This window comes from Aplidium turbinatum, chromosome 4 (genome assembly GCF_918807975.1).
Source record: "Aplidium turbinatum chromosome 4, kaAplTurb1.1, whole genome shotgun sequence".
NCBI lineage: Eukaryota > Metazoa > Chordata > Ascidiacea > Aplousobranchia > Polyclinidae > Aplidium > Aplidium turbinatum.
Window position 1 is genome coordinate 39,127,877 of NC_137475.1, and position 21,553 is coordinate 39,149,429.

Below are 21,553 nucleotides of genomic sequence, written 5' to 3' on the forward strand. Positions count from 1 at the left end.
CCGTCAGGGCTGCCCGTTGTCCGGCCTGCTCTTCGACCTGGTCATCGAGGTCCTTCTCAGAGGAGTGTCTGAGAAGAAGGATTGTGGCTACAATCTACCAACGGATAAAGAAGATGCCACCGTCCGGGCACTGGCCTACGCGGACGACATCTGCCTCGTAGCTTCCGACCGCGAGCAGATGAACTCTTTACTCTCCACGTCGGAACCTTTCTCCAACTGGTCCGGGCTACGGTTCAACCCACGAAAGTGCAGCACCCTGTCATACAGGAGAGCGTCCAAGTCCCGCCTGGAAGCGGACACCGAACCCTTCTATCTCTCGGGAGAGAAGATCAAGGTGTTGCCGAAGGGCGAGACTTACAAATACCTGGGCGCTCGAACCGGCTACGCCTCGGACTCTTCCCTCACCAAACCTTTCCTGTCAACCCTGGAGAGCCACATCACGGCTCTCTTCCACTCTTTCCTGACCCCCAGCCAGAAACTCGTGGCGCTAAACTCTGTCATCCTTCCGTCCGTGTCGTACCATCTTCGCGTGCGACGCTTCAAGCAGGCCGAGTTGCAGGCGATCGACCGCCTGGTGTCCCGATGTCTGAAGGTGGCCTGGCGTCTGCCGGTCCGAACTTGCGGGGCGTTCGTCCACACAAAACCGGTCTCGGGTGGCTTCGGCGTGATGAACGTGTGCCGCGAAGGCGACATACTGACAATCGCCCAGGCCTTCAAGATGCTCTCGTCACCCGACGGCGTCGTGTCCGCCATCGCGCGAGGTCAACTACGACGTCACGCCTGTGCGAAGTTCAGCACCAAAGAACCGGCTACGACCACCCTGGCCAGCTTTCTGAACGAAGAGAAACCCCCAGACGGTGTCCGTCCGAGGCCGAGTCCAGCAGGCGGAAGCCTGTGGGCCCGAGTCCCGGCGGCCACGCGTCGATTGAACGTGCGCTGGTCCGCGCTGCAGGACGGCGGCCTCGAGTTGGCCGCGGGGAGCTCCAAAGTCATCCCGTCCATCCGAAAGAAACTGGTGCCGGTCCTCCACCAGCTCACGGACCTGTAGTGGAGGAAGCAGTGGGAGTCCAAACCTGACCAAGGCAAAACGGTCAGCGCCCACTGCTTGTCCGAGTATTCGAACTCTTGGACACGGCACCCGGAGCTCCTCGGATCCGCGGACCGGATATTCGCGTACAAGGCCCGTCTGAACCTGTTGCCCTTGGCCAAACAAGCAACCCCCGGAGGAAAAGGTTCATACAAACCCGCCATGTGCCGAAGATGCGGAAGGGCGGAGGAGACGCTTCCCCACATACTGAACCACTGCCCGGAGGTGATGGGCCTCATCACGGAAAGGCACAATTCGGTGTTGGAGGAGCTCGTGAGCAACGTGCCTGCCGAATGGCAATCCGGCATTTCCGTCGACCGCTCGGTTCCACAGCATGTGGAGGCGGGTGGGGCCGATCTGCGGCCTGATATCGTCCTGCAACGTCCCGACGGTGTCACGGTCGTGTGTGACGTTACCTGCCCGTATGAGTACGGTGCCGATTCCCTCGTGAGAGCCGCCGACAGAAAACGTACCAAGTACGGCGAACTGTGTACCAACATAGTGGCCGTCCAGAAACGCCCCAGAAAGGGTGTCCTGGACGACCCATTCGTCGTGGGCTTCCTCGGGAGTTACCCACCGGCGAGCTCTAGAGCTCTGGTGGCCTTGGGAGTTCCTGCTCGAGGGGTTAAAGAGGTAGCCCGTAAAACGGCCGCTCTTTCGATCGAGGGGTCGTACCGGGTCTGGAAAGCCTGGAAAGCCGGGCTCGTTCGATGAAGAGCTACGTCAACATAAAACAAAAAGACGACACCAGCGGATCAGAACCCCACCCAACAGTGGAGCATGGTGAGTGCGAGCCGAACACGTGAGGCAGCAACCACATCCTTATTTGGCGCGACCAAACCCTTGTATATTGTCTATCGTAACTTCGCAACGCCTCTCAGAGGCCCAGTGGGCAGGACTGAAAAGCCCCACTTGATAGCTGCCGCAAAAATCGGCTCGCAAATGTCACGACCGGATCAGCCGGCGTGACAGCGAAATGGACGTTCTCTTACGCCTCGAAATTGATTACACTGCACCGTGACAGCGGAATGGACGTTTCTGTTACGCGCCGCAATCTTTGAAGTCACGGCCGTGGAATGAGTCCCAATGTTATTGTACTTGGTCGCGTCCCAGTGTATTGTATTCGCCAGCTGCCTCACGTGCTGGGTTCTCACAAACCTCAGCCCTTAATGACCGGCCCCTGGTCACCCCTTTTGATATGATTCCCCTCCCCAAAAAAAAAAAAACAACAAACTGATTTTTCCTACCTATAAAAGTCTGATCCTTGTGTTTTCGATTCTGTCCGCTAGCTCTCACGACCCAGTTGAGCGAGAATGCTTTCTGCTCAACTTGTGCACAACTCTCTGTGCTCCGCGGATAAAATTTTACTCAAGTAATTGACGATCCTCCAAAACGAAACCACCCAATACTTTTGAGGGAAATTTATTAAAACGTTTTATTAGCCCCTGCAGAACGTCCCACATTTCCAATCAAATTAATCTTCCGTTTTGCAGGAGACCACAGTTTCTAGCTCCCGGCCGCTCATAAAAGCAGCCGGCCCGGAGCTCCCAGGAATTAAAACCCAGGTGAGTGTCTGTAGGATGACTGCGAGAGAGAGACGCGAGAGAACGCTCTCCGTGGGCTATCTTCCCCGCGGGTGTAAGCCGTTCTCCCCGGCAGACCCAAGCAGCCTGCCGGAAGACGAACCCCCATCCCAAAAGGGCGGTTCGTACCCGTCTCTCTGGTCCGTCCCGACTTTCTAAATTTTCGGGACGCGACCTCATCAATCGGAATTTCGGCCACCAATTCTCTCCTCACAGGCACCACATCTCCCCAGCCCTGGCCCCGCGTCCTTAGCTGGTGGACCAACCGTTTCCGGGCGCAAAGTCGCCCGTCCCCTCACGCCGCGCCTCGCATACGCGGGGCGCGGTAGGCCGGTTATTCAAGGTCTTCACGATCTGGCTTATTTTAATTTGCGTCAGTGGTTATTCACGTTTATCGCTACTGATGTAAGGGAACGTTCAAATATTACGTAACGCTTTTTTTCCGAATTTTTGACCCCCCCCTCCCCCATGTAACGCCAACGTAACGCTTTTTTCAATCCCCCCCTCCCCCATGTAACGCTTTTTCAGTACGAATTCAGCACAAAAAACTACCGTTCCGTACTCGAAAGCGTTACGTAACGTTTTGCTTGAACCCCCTCCCCCCCCCGATGTGACGCTAACGTAACGCTTTGCATAAACCCCCCCCTCCCCCTCGAAGGCGTTACGTAATATTTGAACGTTCCCTAAATAAAAGTTCAAACAAGTGGTGCGATACTGACGACCCCAGTCTCATGGGCGAAACACTGTGACTATTGCTGTCAATTTCTGCTATAATCAGCTGCTGAGAGACAAGCAATTTCATGTTGATTAAAAAAATTGTCGTTTGAAAGAGATTAACGACCAAGTTTTGCCTGTATGCAAAACTAGGCTATTTTATATAATACGATACGAAAAATGTGTTCCAAATATTCCCATAGGCGAGTTTTAATTTCAGAAATTTGACATGTATGAAGTTAGAAAATGATTTAGGCCTATTTGGGTAATTTGGCAACAAAGTTTTGTTTTGAAATGAACTTTCAAGAAATTTATACGGTGTATTGGTAAGGTAGGCTATGCAGAGTAGCAGATGTCGCCAAAACGTAGTTTTCAGAAATAGAAATAGTCTACTGAGAAATCCAATTTCATAAAAAAGTGATTACACCCCTCAAGGCTACTATAGCAGTGCCTCGATAAGATGGGGAACTTCACTTGGCAATACGCGTGAACTCAGCGCAAAGCGTGACCTTAGTGAAGCATTGTTGTCTTTGTCGGCGAGTGATATTTTCAGTGAACTCGAAGGGTTCATTTGAAATTGATCAATGTCTCGCACGCGATGGCCAGTGTTTATTTTACTCGCATTGGCTCTTGTTCACGTAGGTTATATATTTTTGCATTACTCAGAATTTTTCTAGCCTATTTTGTGCAAGAAATCAAACAACAAAACTCATTACAATATTTTTAATTTTCTACATGTGTTCTTAAAACTTTTGAATAGGTAAATATACTGACGAATGAGTCACGCGTGGCTGCATCACAAGAATTCTTACAAACATTCTGTACATACCTTTTGTTTGAAGTTTTGTAATGCAATGTGACAGTTTGAGTGTTTTGACGTATTAAAATGCAGTAAAAACAGTTGTAGGCGTTAGAAAATGTGGCGTCAAGTTTAGAATGACACATAAATACGTTTTGCTGAGGAATAGACTTGTTTGTTGCGTGTTACAGCGAGATTTTTGACATTATTTTGGTCTAGGCTACTCGGTGATTTCGAATTATTTGAAACTGAAGCTGCATGGGGTCAAATTTTACCCAATTGAAATAGAAAGCCTATTCCCCAACACTCTTCAAATTCTGTCCCTACTCTATAGGCCTACAATAGCCTACTTATAGTGTAGCCCAACATCTGTCTGCAGTTTATGTTATGTCGTTCTACTTCTAGCCTACACGAAAGGCTTTTTAAGCACTGCATGTTTTTTTAATTGTGAATGGTATTTACGATGTTTGATTAAATTATTGAACCGACTTTATATCCACAATCGATATCATGTTTAATAGTTTTAAACAACTTGCACATAACTTATACTCCTATCGGTATAATCTGACCGAAAATCAACCTTAGATGTATCAAAGGCAGTGGCTGGGACAAGACTGTGACTGAGAAGGATATGTTACATACTCACATAAGGTTTAACGATTTCAAGCTAGAGGACTTGTGCTTACCTCAGCCTGTCAATGCATTTTCACCGGGATCTTTCCGAAGTTGCGATTTCATTGATTGTAGCTTAACCAAGACACGGTTGATTTTTAAAGGTTTATCAACAAGAGAGTTATTTTTACCATGGCCACGTCCCCTCGCTGCTTTCACGTACGTACCTCACCAAACTCAACTTGTCACAGCACACATTGTCACAGCACTTGAAATAACAGCACACATTGTCACAGCACACACACTACTTGAAATAACAAGATTTTTTTAAATTATCAACATTTGGCCTAGGCCTAATAACGTTTAGAGCCGGTTGTCGATCATTCAAAGATGAAAGCAATACGATATTACGATAGCCCAGTTAGCTTAATATTCAAAGCTGAGCCAATCTAGTAAAAAACAGCTAGCCTCTACACTAACTCGAAAACAGAACTACTGGTCATAATATTTGCAGTCAAGGTTAAAACAGTGGATTAAAACAAAGGTTATACAGGAGCAAACGGTAGGCTTTGTCTTTCGTCAGAGAGGAGCCCAGCGTCAAGTGTCTCTAAAAAGCTAAAATGAAGGTAATAGGCCTAAAATTGTGAACCACCCTTCATCCTTACGAATTCTTGACCATGCTACTGATCAATACAATCAATTATTGTACATAATAAATCTTTATTTTTAGCATAATTGCATAACACAAACGTGTAATAAACATAAATGTAGTTAACGAAAAAACAAAAGGTAGAAGAATCAAGTAATATCACATCACCTATTCTGTAACAACAGCCGTATGTGCGATTGAAGAAGTTAAAGTAGGGCAAGATACAGTAGACAACATTAAGTAATATTTGCTTTTGGAAGAGACAAATTTCTTCTGGTTTCTTCTGGTTTTTGAGTCCAGTGAGGTTATAGGCTGAAGTCAGAAAGATTTTAACACTTATAAAGTGGGAATCAATTCTAAATCGAAGTCCACAGGTTTCGTTTCGTCTCTTCCCTGGAATTTGTTTATTTCAAGAAACTTAGTAAATTGCAAGAGCAACTATAATATAAACTGTAGACAGAGATGATGCATAAATACAATTCACAACTCTGGAAAAAAAGGTCTCGGGGATCATCAGTCAAGAAATAAATCATGCACATAAAGATCGAATCACTGCGCTTGCTTGTTGAAAAAAACAACTGAGAAGACATTTTCAAAACAATGGCCATATTATGCCAGAAAAGTAGCTTAGACAAAGAATGATATTAGAGACATTTGAACACACTAAACAAATTGTGGTATAGTTGCTTTCATGGCCAAATGAGTTTAGTTTTAGTTAGCCTCTTGCAATTATAAACTTTAAACGAAAATCAAATGATTTTACGAATTCGCTCAACACTGCTGCACATCCTATAGAAAAGAATAAACTTTGATGAATATAGGCAATTATAAGCATTGCATCTTGGCGTTTCATTCTCTCTATTCTTCACGTTCGGTTACTTTAACATTAACCCACAGTGGTGTTAAAGATAAACCTAATTTTGCTTCTGGTAACACCACATTTTTCTTGTTAAAAATCTCAAAATTAAAGGTGTGTAGCAGCGTCGAACATAAAGCAAACAGTTGGATTTTTGAGATTGTCACTCCAGCACATCGCCGACGACCGGCACCGTACACCATGACTTTGTCTGCTAAGCCTTTGTTGAAAGTGTTGTCTTCGTTGAGAAATCTCCAGGGCCTGTATAAGTAGATTAGTTTGATAAGAAAGGAACGCTGAGCAAATGAATCATGAGCTGTTAAATCAAAGTGATTAATTATTTAACAGTTCCTCAGACAGCACAAATATATTTATTAAACTCATTGTAGTGTATGCTACACTATCTACAGTAGTTAGTATGACCTTTCAAAGTTTGCCTAGTTACTTGTAGGGAAGTGAAAACAACTGCAGGAGCAGTTTACGTATGTGACAGATGGAAGAACCATAAATTAATGTCAGGCAACCAAATAGCGAAATGTAATAGTGGTTTGAAAACAGCGTTTCTGATCAACAACCTTTTCCTTAACAGTTTATTTTCTTAGTTCACTATCTTCATATCCATTTATTTTTTGGACAAAAATTGGAATGGTTTTTTAACGTATCTTCCAACTTAAGACCGGTGTAACGGTCCAGGAGTGACCGCAGTCCAAGAGTTACCAGGGTTGCCAAATATTATTAATTATTTTATTATGAAAATAAATGAAATTTGTACTGCTCAAAAAGTTACATTGACAATTTTAGGCATTAATTAATCTTAAAGAAAAAGGTATTCATTAGTTTGAGAGTAACTACTCAATTAAACTTAGTTTAAAATTTTTTGTTTTTGTATCGCTTTCAGAAGCGCCGGGCAGCTCTGGTTATTTGTGTTCTGACGTCATTTCTAGAGTGCCACGCTGCAGCAGCACGGTAACTTTTGGACCGCAGTAGCTCCTGGACCGAAACTATGACAAAACTGGGTATATTCTCACCAAAATTTTTCATGGTCTTTCCAAGCTTCAGGGTCGTGGTTTATTGACCACATGCTCACCATGACAGATATTCCTTGAGGAAGCATATAACCACCTAGCATCGTGTTTTGAATGGGTGAATGTGGTACAGTAAATGGAATCACACTACAATGCCTCAGAGTTTCAGTGATGAATGCCATCATCAACGGAAGGTTGTTATAATCCGAATACCTGAAAAGACGCATATTGTTCAACACTTCGTCTTCTTAAAACGTATTTCCACACATATGTGGATGATACAAATTGTAATATCTATTCCACGCACAGTGTGCTAAGAAACAATAATATATCCAGGGCCCGATTAACCATGAGGCACACGAGGCACAGGCCTCAGGCCCCCTGGTTTTGGGGGCCCCCAATTTTTTTTACATTAATACCGTAGGCGTCAATACTTTTATAGGTTTCAAGCAGTGCCGTGTCAAGGGGGCCCGGATCCCAGGCCCACCATCTCAAGGGGCCCACAAATAATAGATTTTTGCATTTCAGAAAAGTGTTTTTTGAGTTGCTAAAGTTCACTGCATGTACTTGTCCATTAAGAAGATGATTTAGGCCCTTATTATACTAAAACATCTCAAATTTGGGGCCTATTTTACAAATTTGGGCCCTGACTACACTGAAACATCTCTAAAAACACCATTGCTATCTAAAAACAAAGTTAAAATGCGATAAAGTTAGTAACATGTTCTGCAGAAATGTATTGGATGCAATTGAATATATGAATTCAAAAAGGGCCCAATTGCCACAAAGTGTTTTTGGCACAACTGTTTTAATTATTTTGGTCATTTACTTTTGTGGTGAAACTTCGATAATGATTACATGCTTAAACATACTGGTAAGAAGCATCATACCTAAAAAGTTCACTCATTGAGGATTCTGTGGAGAAACTATAGAGAAGTTGAAGTGCAATTGCTGTAGTTGGGCCCATTTCAAAATCAATGGAAAAATTTATAGAGTATTTTTTATGTGTTTACCAATATGTTTGAAAAATCTGGCTGTTTTTTTTTAAGTATCATTTAGAAGACATTGAAAGAAATTGGAAAGCACAAATAGTGAAATAAAAAAAAAAAAAAACTGGAGGGCCCTTTTGAATTCACATATTCAGATTCTTTTCATCAATAAAAGTGCTTTGTTTTAAAAAATTGTAAGCTGTAAGCAAAATAGCATTTCAGATAGTTTAATTATCATTTCAATTTTAACATTTACAATACCATAATTATAAATATCCTTGACTAGTGATGTTGCGAGCAGGAAAAACCTGTCCTGTACTTTTAACAGAAACGTTCTTCTGTATTTACTTTTTCTGAATATATGCACATGAAATTGCTCAATTATTTTCAAATACCTTTTTAGCCTGGCATATCACATGTTGTAGATACGGTACAAAACAAAAATCATTTTTAACACAAGGGACCTGTTTATTCTTGCCACTAACTTAGGCTACCATACCCTAAACACTTTAATTAACTTGAATACCTACATAAAATTATGAAAGCTTTGCCTTGGAATGAAATAATGTTGAATAAAAATAATTGAACACCTGATCCTCAAAACGCTTTACACTGCTTTTGTTTACAAGTTACCGTACAATCACAATGTTTTCACCTTGGTTGACAGAACAAGTAATGTTGCCAGATAAAACATAAAAATAGTGAAAAACAATAATGTTATCAGATGACCAAATCTGAATGGAAATTAATAATTTCTACAGCTTTGGTTTTATCCCCAGATTTTATCTGCGCGGTACCGGGCGGCAAAGCAGGGCAAAGTTAAAACAGTCAAAATTTTGTGTGGTACGATGGTATGACCGCGTCGTGACCGATAATGTTCCATTGCCAGTATTGGAGCTGGTATATAAGTCCCCCTCCCACCCCCCTTGGCAACTCATGACAAAGACAGGACTCAACCAAACATATAGGGTGAAACTACTTTACCTTTGCTTTACTGTTCACACACTTCCATCCACATGTTTTGGTCAATTCCTCTTTATCATGAGTTGCCAAGGGTGGGGGGACTTGTGTACTAGCTCCCCAGTATTTTTTTTTTATTAGAAATTGTTAACACTTTTGGCTTTCATTCCTAGCAAAGATGTAGCTAAGAAATAATAGACCTGTGTTTGCGGTTACTTACAGTTGTGTTGTTTTCTAAACTGGTGAGAAAGTCTATTGAAATGAACCACATTTCCATGTCGATGCAGTGAAAATATACACAATATTATAGGTCTGCTTGACGATAGAGGGCCCAAAATTATTCTGGCCCCGGGGCCCACAAAAGGTTTAACACAGCACTGGTTTCAAGGAACCATTAATAAACTCTGCTAGTTCAAATTCAAATGTAGCCTATATTTTGCTAGTGTGTCCTGTATGAAATTAAAATGAGCTCAATTGCCAATCTGTTAGAGAGATTTTTCATCCAATAATTTTTGTAATATGTATAAAAGTGTTCATACTGTTAGAAAGTTGTAGGTAAATTAGCTAAATTAATATTTATGAAGTTATAGTTTTGCTTGAACTATTTTTTAGCCCATATTTCATCATTCGCAGAGACTACATGGCATTGCTTTGAAAGCGATTGCCAACAGGGGCCCCTAAACTTAGCTGTGCCTCGGGCCCCCATGAGCCTTAATCAGGCCCTGAATATATCGTAAGAGGATGACAAATTTAGTTAGGCCTAAACCAGGCCAAAATGCGTATACAGTAGCCTATTGTACCACACTAATATAAAGTGAATTTTAATCTGTGGACGAGTGTGTAATTGTTATCTTTTGGACACAGAGCAGCAGTTAAGGGAACGTTCAAATATTACGTAACGCCTTCGAGGGGGAGGGGGGGGTTTATGCAAAGCGTTACGTTAGCGTCACATCGGGGGGGAGGGGGTTCAAGCAAAACGTTACGTAACGCTTTCGAGTACGGAATGGTAGTTTTTTATGCTGAATTCGTAGTGAAAAAGCGTTACATGGGGGAGGGGGGGATTGAAAAAAGCGTTATGTTGGCGTTACATGGGGGAGGGGGGGAGTCAAAAATTCGGAAAAAAAGCGTTACGTAATATTTGAACGTTCCCTAATGTGGTCTTGCTGACAAAACCTGTCTTTTTATATTGAATAAAAGTTTGTAGACGTTGAATCAATGTAAAAAGGACGAATTTTTTCAGCTGGGTTATTGCTTCCTGTCTGTTGTGAAAGTAAGCCGCATACGTTTGTATTTGTGCCTTACCTATTATTCCCAACAGTAACTATTACGGTTACCCCATACTATTCAAGTAAGTCAACGCATTCTTTGTTATTGCCAGGAAAGAAACCTTGCAGGCTTGTTGGCAAAATGAGCAACGCCTGTGACGAACTCATGAAAAGGTTACACATGACGTAATGTACAAATGGCACTCGGCCAACACGGCTTTAAAATGATGCCTTGGCTATTGCCGAAACAAAAAGCTTTGCTTTTTTAATCGATAAATGTTCTGAATTTTGGTTTGTTTCGACGCAAAACTCGATCTTATTTCATTTCCATTTAAATTTCGACGAAAAGTTCGATCAAATAAATTATGTTTTGAACAACTCTAGTATTTCATTGTAATTTCAAAGCCACAGGCTACACACATCTATTTCTAGTTTCATGGTTACCAGATACAGACACTGAAACAATGTAAAAACGGCAACTTGTTTCATCTGGATGATGTGAACACAGTTTTTTCTTTAGGAACAGAAATCACATTTTCATTATTTTAAACGAAATTATAACTTTATAATGTTGCCAGACGTACACTTCAAGATGCATAAATTTTCAGGAAAGAAGCATAATAACCCCACAACATGTAATTCAAGAAATAGGTGTGTTGTTCAGTTACATGCTTGCTTCTATTCACGACCCTAATAGTAACAACATACAAGTTAATCGTGATGAAATTGTCGCGATGCGAAACTGTTTCAAAGTTAGACTCAGAAAACCAACGAACAACTTTGTATTCGGAATTCAAATTTTCTACTAATGAAATGTGTTGACACATTGCTTGATAAAATGCTAATTTAGTTCTTATGTTAAAGTTTCTCATGATAAACAAAACACTTCAACGCTGAACAATTGAATAAAAAACATTTTAGGCATATATAGGGCGCAAGTAACGTGCTTAGGCTATCTGCAATCGACTTCAGTCTTCAGTTCTGAAGGCTTGTGCACGGTGTCTATACTGTCTAGGCCAGTGGCCCTCAACCTTTTTCGGCTTACGGCACCCTGCAAACAACCAAATAATTTGGCGGCACCCACAGTCAAACCAAAAAAGTTTCTGCATTACTGTAAATAAAAATAATTTTGAAAAGAGTTTTTGCAAAAACAAAACTAACTGCAGCTAGGGGTGTTCAATTTCGATTATTTGAATATTCGAAATTCAATTTATTTTCGATTTCCGAATTTCGATTTCAAATATCACAACTATTCACCACACTGCAAAATGTGATTTTATTGAAAGAAACGACATGAAAATTCGCTAAAAAACGCGAAAAAAAACGATGAAAATTTGCGAAAAAAGAACACAAAATAACGTCTACAGCTCCAGGCCCATGTTGGTGTTTAAGAACACAAGCGACATGGTCACCCATCAGTCGGGATCTCAGCTTCGTGACGGTCAGGCCAGCTTTTGAAAACGATCGCTCCGCTGAAGCCGAGGTCGCTGGGATCCCAAACACTTCAAGTTCATTTTCACAGCGAGCGATTCACTGCCGCGACATTTCACTGCAGAGGTTTCGACTCGAAAGCGACATCGAGTATGTTTTCAAGCGCATAAAGCTAAACGCACACTCCGTCTACCTAGCAAATTATGTTGTTTTTGGGTGTATTCAACATCTGATGACATTGAATCGACACGAAATGGTAGATTTTTGCTATGTCTCAGGCAGCAAAATCAGTCATTTTTACATTGATTCAACGTCTGCAGACATTAAATCAATGTAAAAATGACAGATTTTGTTGTCTGTTGTTGGATTGTAGCATCGCAACTCGTTCTAGTGATTATTTATCGCGAAGCTGTTGCGGTTTGTATTCAAAAAGTGTTTTCCTGCTGCCGATCGCTAGTTCATCTATTGTTTTATGTATCAATACAGCATAAAAAGTTGCACCCACACAGAAATATGCGTCGGGGCCTGGCCCCCACGCAGGCCCGTAGCCAGCCGGGGGCCAGAGGGCCTCGCCCCCCTGAAAAAAATTTCGCCCCCCCCTTTGGCAAAATCTCAACATTCTCGAGCAACAGCTACAATTATAATGATTTTGCCCATTTAAATTTTTTCGGCCCCCCCCTAAAAAAAAGTTGACCCCCCTTGCTCTGCGGTCTGGCTACGGCCCTGCCCCCAAGGCTTAGGCGCCTATGGATTTGGTAAAAAATGGATAAAACTGCGACAAAGCTCAGCTTACACTTTCTGCTATTGCACAACCTAGCTATCTTCATTCTTGAGAGAAATTTGTGAATTTGGCATTAAAAATGCCAACCTGGCATCCCTGGTGCAGGACTGGCCGTTGGACCCGCGAGAGCTTGTGATAGTCACGTGATCGACGATGCGCATGCGTCGAAGTCTTTTTTCGCTTGAAATGTGACAAGACAGATTTCGCGCCACTCGAGTTACTTTCAACCGCGTTCAGCCGAAAGGGCGGCTATAATTTCGAATATGTCCGATACGAAAAACGAATTTCGAATATCACCTTAATCGAATCGAAAATCGAAATTGAACACCCCTAACTGCAGCTCCGTATCATATCATGTACAATTTAATGAAGTACGTTTTAAACAAAGTCAGTGCGAAATTTGCGCTGAGTTTCAGCGCAAATCCTTTGAATGTCTGGGCGCATATTTGATAATGCTACTCTAATAACTTGCGGCACCCTTGCGAAACGTAAATGGCACCCTTGAGGGCCGCGGCACCCCGGTGGAGAACCACTGGTCTAGGCCATCTATTTTCGTAGGCCACGATTTACAAGCCCCACCAATAATATTTATAGCGAAATCAACTTACAAAGGTAATCTGTAGTTTTTGCTGACGAACTGATTTACTTCAGTCTGCACTTTCTTTTGAAGATCTGGAAACGCTGCGAAGTATATTATAACCCACATTGACAGAATAGCCATTGTGTCCACTCCAGCACCAAAAATATCACCTACCTAAACACAAATAAAAAAGCAACAATAAAATAAAGCCTCCGTGGTGAAAAACTTGGAAAACTGTAACCAAGAAAGTGGGAAATAATTGATTGTGGGTATCTTTTTTGTCGGACTGAGAAAACGTTTTTGAAAATTTAGTTAATGACAGTTTCGCATACTTGTAGAAGCTTTGAACCATTTACGCAGGCCTGGTCACCGAGATTGGCAAAGAGGAGTTTCCACTTTTTGAAGTGTTATTGTCTGTAATTTATTATTTCTTCTTGGTCCTAGGAGGTGCCGCTGAATGGTGAGCAGCTTCGAAATGCATTGCTCAAGCGCACACCTCAAGAGCCGAACCAGTGCTGCTCATTCGTTCAGTTTTTTTGTGTGCAAAGCTGGGCATTAAATAACCGAGTTATTGGCACGGACTAAGCGCAAAGTAAAATGCAACTACTGGCAAGTTTTCGCCTTTGCTGCTGATATGTCTGGATATGATTTTAAGTCAAGTTATACCTAAGACTCAGTAACAGCGATCATCATTTTGTTTAAAACATCGCAGAAAAACCGGGGTAGTCGTAAAATGGTTACTGGTAAAGGTAGCCTATGTGGTTGTGGTAAGTATTAATGCAGGGTCTTAAACATTGGTATTTATGAGTATCCTTGGTGGTCTATCCTTCATACACCAAACGTAGGCTATAAAATAACATTTTCGTTTCCATTTGTGTTCAAGTAGGCTATAAGTAATGACTAACGAGATTATGACTGTAAAGAAAAAAAGTATAAGGTCTTCCTACTATGGATGCAGTGGTGGTTTCGTTCCCCAGTCCTTCAAAATCTTTATCCTCTTCCATGCTCAATAAATTATCCGTGATGTTATGAGACATAAAATGATTATTTCCTTTACTCATGTTTTCAGTAGTCGCATGCTCACTATCTTTCGGCCTGAGGCGTTCTCGAGCGGCAATGTGCATTTTAATAAGTCTGTAAATGAGATGTTAAGTCATTGGACCAACTTAACTGACGTTAATCTGGCTATAGCCAAGAAACCGTATGCGATAAACCAGGTATAGAAAACTTTCTCTGCAGAGATGGCTAGTAGCGCGATATGTAGCTTAGGCTACTAACTTTTCGGTTGAAACAACACGTTTCGAATTATTTTTGCACCGAGTAGGCCTGCTCATGAGCCTAAATGATCGGTAAAGTGTTTTGTGTTGAATTCACAAAACAACGAAATTTTTTTCTAAACCAATAACAAACGAAGACGAAAACTTTGTATCGAAACATTTTGTCACAAGCAACCCGACTGCGACCGACAAGACCAAATTAAGCTACGTAGCCTAGTTAGACCATTTATAAATAAACCACCGTTCTACGCTCGGTAGGCTAATAGCTACCTACGTACCCATTAAATGTTTTATTTAAACCAATGAATTTGTTAATTGGGCGCTTCCAGACTTTTTGAAGAATTGGAATACAGTTTACTAGGGTAATTGTTTCATCGATTCCATGCAAATCCCACAATACGTCCGTGATGAAATCTAACTGTTGATCTTCAGGTTTATATCTGAAAAAATACACATCCATTTTTGCTATGTTTCCATTCACCTCAATCAGCAATGCAATGGATACAGTGGCAAAGCGTAAGAGTTTGAAAAGGGGTCTTCTCAACGCTAATATATTTAAGAATCATATAAAAGCGAGTAGAAACACCCCGTTTATTAAAACAACGATAGCCTACGTTGTCAGACGTAGGCTATCTATTCAAGTAAGTTAGAATAACTACCTTCTGATAATCCCACCTTCCGGGTGTAGAGGTTTTTAAAAGTAATTAACTATATTTAATGTAACATGTAATATATATAGGCAGTATATATCTTATAAATTTTACAATGTAACAGATCACCCGGTCTGAAGATAAGCTTCGTCATGATTGTGAGAAACGTTAGTGAAGCATTAACATACATCTTACCGTTTAATATTCAAAAATAAAAACATCGTTACTAAAATTTTCATTAAATTTTCTTTTAATTTCCCAATGATCCTAAGGGATGCGTATTGTGATAAAAAATAATCAAGAAAGTAGTCACTTCCACACTATATTGGCAAATTCAATTTTAAAATCCAAGCAAATTTCCGTTTAACTCAGTGTTTTACTAAGTGAGCACCGCAGCCTTTGTTGTGAAAGTACATCAGTCTAATGGAGCTTAATGAAGTTTTATGTTGCATTGCAGAAAAGTACAACAACGAGCCCAGCCTCATGGGCGAAACACGGTGTCTATCGCTGTCAATTCTTGCTACAAATCGGCTGCCGAGAAACATAAGTTCGGAATGGTAGTATAGAAAATGCAATAAATAAACTCGCTGTTATTCAAGCAAAAAAATAGAGTAACTAATAACCCTTTTTAATTAATCGCAAGAATTGATGATTAATTTGTTCTCACGCAAGCACACTAGGAAAGTTACTTTTAGTAACACACAATCATGATATGTAATTTTTTTCTCTGGCGAGTACAGAGTCCAGTTTTTGTTGATATGCAAAATATCATAGTTGAATGAAGCGTAGCATTCACACAGAGGTAATACAACATCAAACAACGGCAATTTGATACAGATTAAATTGTCACCAAAAAATGTTAAGAAGAGTAAACATTTTTGCAGTCAAAACGCAAATTATTTTTTTGTTGCGAAATGGTGAAGATTATAGATCAAAAACATAAATTTTTATGGTTAACAAATGAACATATCACAATAAAAGTGTTCGATAAAGTTAAGCAAAGATCATTAAAAAAAACTTGATTGTATTTATAAATTGACCGTGGAGTCGAAATAGGTACTACAAAAAGGGTACTATCTTACAAATCATACCTTAGTTACCAACCCACCTACTTTACACAAAGCATAAAGCTTATCCGTACAAATTGACTTTTAATATTTCACAGCATGATTAGCTAAGCTATATATGATACTCCATACCTAACCATTACCGTAACTGACTTAATCAAAAATGTAATTTCAGTTTGTCTTATTTGTCCTCATGTTCTGTAGCATAATAAAGTACCAGTTGCAATCCACGATACACCAGCGCCATAGTAAAGGGGAAAAGATCGCTAAGCGTTGCTAGGTTTAACGCAAACAGTTTATTGCATGACTTCAACCGGCATGGACTCAAAACTCAGCATTTACTGCAGGGATGCAGATGATGGTTCGTGATGTAATCATGTAACATCATGTAATGCGGTTCATTACCATAAAATGTATCTAGTTTGACAACAATTACGTAACGTTTTTTTTTCTACCACTTTAAAAACCCAATCAAGTCAAACGTGTGTGACGTAACCGGAGACCAAATCATTTGTAAAATTTATGAGCTAGTTTTAATAAGTTTATCTACACCGAGTTGTTCGCACGCAAGCTGATCATGAGTCATGACTAGACTAACTTGGATGATAATAAACATATGCAATTCCATTTTGTTCTATTTGCACAAATTAAGTTTTTCAAATAAATTAAATATTAAGATTGAGGATGAAAACAAGGTGATATTTGGAGAGAATTAATTTTTTCTCAATATCATACATCAAAGTAATTGAGTTAAGTAACATTCCAACTGTACGCAAACTATGAAAACAGACTTGATACTGGGCAGACTGTATTAGTTTCTGATATATTTATTGAATCTCGTGTTTAGGCTCTTAAGCTCCTTGAGAAAAATGCATTGTTTTTATATTTTTTTAACGTTTGCAGACGTAAACTGTAAAAATGAGTGGTTTAGCTTGGTCTGATTTTTTCCAAGTTAGAGTTATGACAAAAACGTCAAATAAAGTTACGCTTACCTTTTTCCAAAAGTAATGGCACACATCATATTAGCTGCTGCTCCTAAGCTGATCTTGTATACAGCGTCTTTATATTGTTTGTTCATTCCGGTTTCTTCTCCATGCTTTTGCTGGTACTTTTTGCCTAAGTTGACCAATTTACGACCAAGAATGACGGCTTCTTCAGCGAATATTTTCTCTAGTCCTTCATTTCTTTTTGGAATGAACGTTTCAGGAACAAATGATTCATTGGTAAGATTCTTGTGTCCATTTAGGTTGGATTTTCCAAAAAACTTTTCTGTTTTTTTAATTGCCGCCATTGCTATTGATTTGTATTGCTTGTGTTTATTTGCATTCATTTTTCCAAAGGCAAAACTGTTTCCTTGCAAAACAAATTTTGCACTGAAAAAATCTGGTCGCATAGAAAACTGCGTCGATTGCACAGATAAGACTTCATCCACGTATCGTTTTCCGCATACCACCACCACAGGCTGAGAGCCAAGATAAATTCGAAAAATGTCCCCGTATTTTTTTCTAAACTCATGTATGACGAGATGTGGTTGCCTTTGCAATTGGAGCAAGTTTCCTAAAATAGGAATTGAATACGGTCCTGGAGGAAAATTTGCAAATCTTTTCTTACTCAATAGACACAAAACTAATAGTCCTGTTACGACAAAGGAGAAACGTTCTAGCCAAGACAGCCCACAAATCCAAAGCAGAAACTCCATAAAGTTTGTTGTAGTAAAAGCGTCCTTTTTCAATTCACATTGCACGTACAGATACGTAAGATAGTGCAATTTAAATGGCCACTAACTTTGTCAAATAAAAGCGCTCGCATAAGCTGGTGTCTTCATTATTGAGTCATTTTTAGTCAAGTTCTATTGCTAATAAAAACAGGGAAGCTTAGGTTAGCTCAACGATTTCATATGCACAGACAAGTCTATAAATGTTAATGTTTTACACCTGTTTCATCGGAGCCTACTACATCACGTTCGTCTGTAAGACTGTAACTCTACATGTTGTTGTGGAACTATAGGACTATTCGAGATAAAACTACTTTGGAATGTTCATTTCGACACAATATTCTTTGCTTTGACATTGTATTAAAATCACTAACTTTTCGAGCTTAGGTTACAAGAGTTTAAAACAAAAATCGACCAATAAAAGAAATATTTTTTGTCAACAATTGGGAGGCTACTTTGGCAAGAACGGTCGATGGGCGCTCTTTTGCTACACCTGCCACAAGTTTCGTTACCTCTAAAATTAGACATGATGTAGTTCACAATTAGTGCGTGACGTTGTTGATAAATCGATAATTTTCTATCAGCAAGGCAATATATTTTGTAGATCCAGTAGTGTTGTTCTGTAAAGTCGCTGAATACACTATTCTTTCATAAAGAAACATTAACCGGTAACTAAGGTTGCAAAAATTGAGGATGTCTTCACGTGTGAATTAAGGGTTACTTGGATACATTTTCCATATCATGCTGCCTGCTGATCTTTTTCTTCCAGCAACATCTAAGTTGTTAAGATCGGCAGCTTAAACGTAACCTGATAAACATGCTTTTCTGACAACAGTAGCGAATCTAGGAGTCACGGACTTTCCTACAATAAATAAATGAGAAAAGATACAAGTTTTTTTAATAAAAAATAAATCATTTACTGGCTTCCTCAACTATACCATCTGTAAGCAAAAGGGATAGCTAGTCACGTGCCTTCAAACAATAGTTCAGTTCGACAACTTAAATCTCTTATGATTAACTTAGTGGGGGTAGGCTATTTCCTGTCTTCCTTCTTGGGATATGAGCTAAGAACAGGTAATAAAAAGACCTAAAATGTATATTCCAAAAGAGGTAAACTAAGCAGGAAAAAATTATGTTAATCTGAAAAACTGATGGGCTGCATTTCATAAAATAGCTACTTAAAGCCTAAGCATTGTGGCTTATAAACGTTACTTTTCTGTTTCTTCTCGCATTAACTCTTCTTTATTTCAATCTTCCTCGTACAATATCAACAGTCACCCACCCACAGAAATCTGTCAAAGACAGCGAAAGAGTTTGTAATCATTTCTTTAAATTTAAAATAATAAGCATTGCGACGAACTTCTGCTTAAAACTGCAGCGTTTCTCTAGTTGACAGTGGACCACTTTCTCACTGGTAGCTACACACCTGATTACCTTTCATATCGCAATCTAAATCAGTTTTCTCCCACTAACTTGATGCCTGGATCTGGTCTTAACATGGCTGGCTGCAGCTGCGTGGTAAAGCCTTTGAAATGAGGTGCATTTATTTGGTCTGCAATAGTTACGGCCAAGTGGCATCAATTTAGTATCAAAGATGTAAAAAGCACCGCCTGTAGGCAAAAGAAGTTTGGTTCAAGGTCTTAGGGTTATCATGTAAATTAATCTTGTTCGTATCCGGTATGTGCGGCTTTTGGGACAGGGTATTAAAAAGCAAATACCAATAACGGCTTGCAGTACTTCACATTGCTAGCATACAAGCAAACGCTTATCTAGAATCTCTGTTACAAAGTTGCTTTCTGTTTGACAAAGTGTCAACTTGGTTTTTGCTTTTGTCGCTTGCTCGACCTACGCAAAGTTCGGGCGTAGCGAAGCGTGACGGGAGATTTTATTGTTACGCTACATACTATCGAACTCGAAAGTGGCCAGCCTTCTGTTGAATGGCTTTCAAGACTGGCTTCTGCACTGTGTTATAAATACCAATAATTTCTTGTGCACTTGTGAGGACAAACGATCAAATAGTGAGAAGCTGAGAAGCGTTTGTGGCTACACTTATCGAAAGACATCTGACACGATCTGATCCACTGGTAGAAAGTTTATAAATTCTGTTATCATGCCTGGTTACAGCTTTGATGAAAATACAGTATATTTAATTCAAAGTAGGCTATATGAAATAATTTTCAAATATTAATGTTGATGCCGTTTTTCTTGGCCACACAGAGTTCTCTTCTTATTAAAACGTTCTTTCATATCCAGACGTAAGCTCGGTGGTTAAAGATTTACAGTAAATTAAGTGGACGGGAATGCCTTTAAACGTCCCGCCAAATACACAGCCACAATGCCACATGCTCTTAAGCGATGTCGAACCTATACTTCTAACTGTTTTCAGTACAATTTTCACTGGTAATATTTTTTGTAAAATACTGCCACCGGGGTGGAAGCTGACTTGGTGACCTCATAAGGTCTTTCACTTCCTCTCTCACTTCTATGTAATGTAGGCTACCACTCCAGTGTATTTTTTGTGATATTTTGAGAGAAAAAATAGAACTGGCGCCCTTTCGAGTGTCGTTCCAGGGCTTTTATCACTCGGCATTGCAGCCGATTGAAACGTTGACGTGGGTCACGTGACATCAGTGACATCATTTCAAGTTGGGGCCAGGGGGACAAACTTCACGGAAAGCAGTCCACTTGGCCAATCCCTGACAAATGCCGCGTTTTTAAAACAAAATATGAGCAAAATCTTTTGTTTTGATCACATGTAATTATATTAGCTTCAGCTTCAGCTCCAGCTTCAACACGTGCAAAGGATTTTTTCTTGTAGACCAGGGCTACTCAACTGGCGGACCGCGGTCCGAATCCGGACTTTCTGGGTGTTGAAGGTGGACCTCGGGCTTCCGGAAAAATAACTTCATTGCCACATTTTAGGGCCTCTTAAAACAGATTTCCATTAGGGAAAAGCAATTTTTTTGATTATCCGAGGAGCTGGGGGCTTAGCCCCCAGACCCCCCAACGCTTTGCCGTCTTCTCTGATGTGCGTTCCACACAGCTACACTACAAAGAAACACAATACATTTTTTCCTTTTTTATTTATTGCTTTGTGTCAGACAAAAATCCAAGTCATGTTACATACGGTACTACTGTAGTTACTACCTGAAAAGTGTTTCGGTGCTCGTACTGGTTGTTTAATTTTTGTGGTTGCATGTAAAATATTCACCGGACAGCAAAAATATTCAACTTGTCAAAATGGACCTTTGCTAAAATTAGTTGAGTTGCCCTGTTGTAGACTAACCGGATTCGTTTTTGAAAGTAGCAAAGTCATTGTCTCCCACTATAGGCGTTAACTGATAGAAAATAAAAGCTCTATTTTGATCAGCTGGCCTCTTTTTAGAACTATTGCTATTGGGACAACTCTTCAATGTCCTTCCGTTTTACCAATTTTCTTTCAAATATTCATCCGTCATTAAACTCCCTTCAGACGAGGCAGATAAAAAACGATTGAAAATCTTTGTGCATGTTT

General features: G+C 40.3%; 1 protein-coding gene across 1 annotated transcript; it reads right to left on the reverse strand.

The window, feature by feature from the left end:
* Window positions 1-5,501: 5,501 nt before the first annotated feature.
* Window positions 5,502-18,172, reverse strand: LOC145769495 (cytochrome P450 1A1-like). The gene is made up of 6 exons (XM_082581143.1): window positions 17,318-18,172; window positions 14,887-15,048; window positions 14,279-14,465; window positions 13,360-13,505; window positions 7,329-7,538; window positions 5,502-6,561 (listed from the first exon to the last, which is right to left on the reverse strand). Exons 1-6 carry the CDS (start codon window positions 18,022-18,024, stop codon window positions 6,303-6,305), a joined length of 1,671 nt encoding a protein of 556 aa, XP_082437269.1. The 5' UTR covers window positions 18,025-18,172; the 3' UTR covers window positions 5,502-6,302.
* Window positions 18,173-21,553: the final 3,381 nt, after the last annotated feature.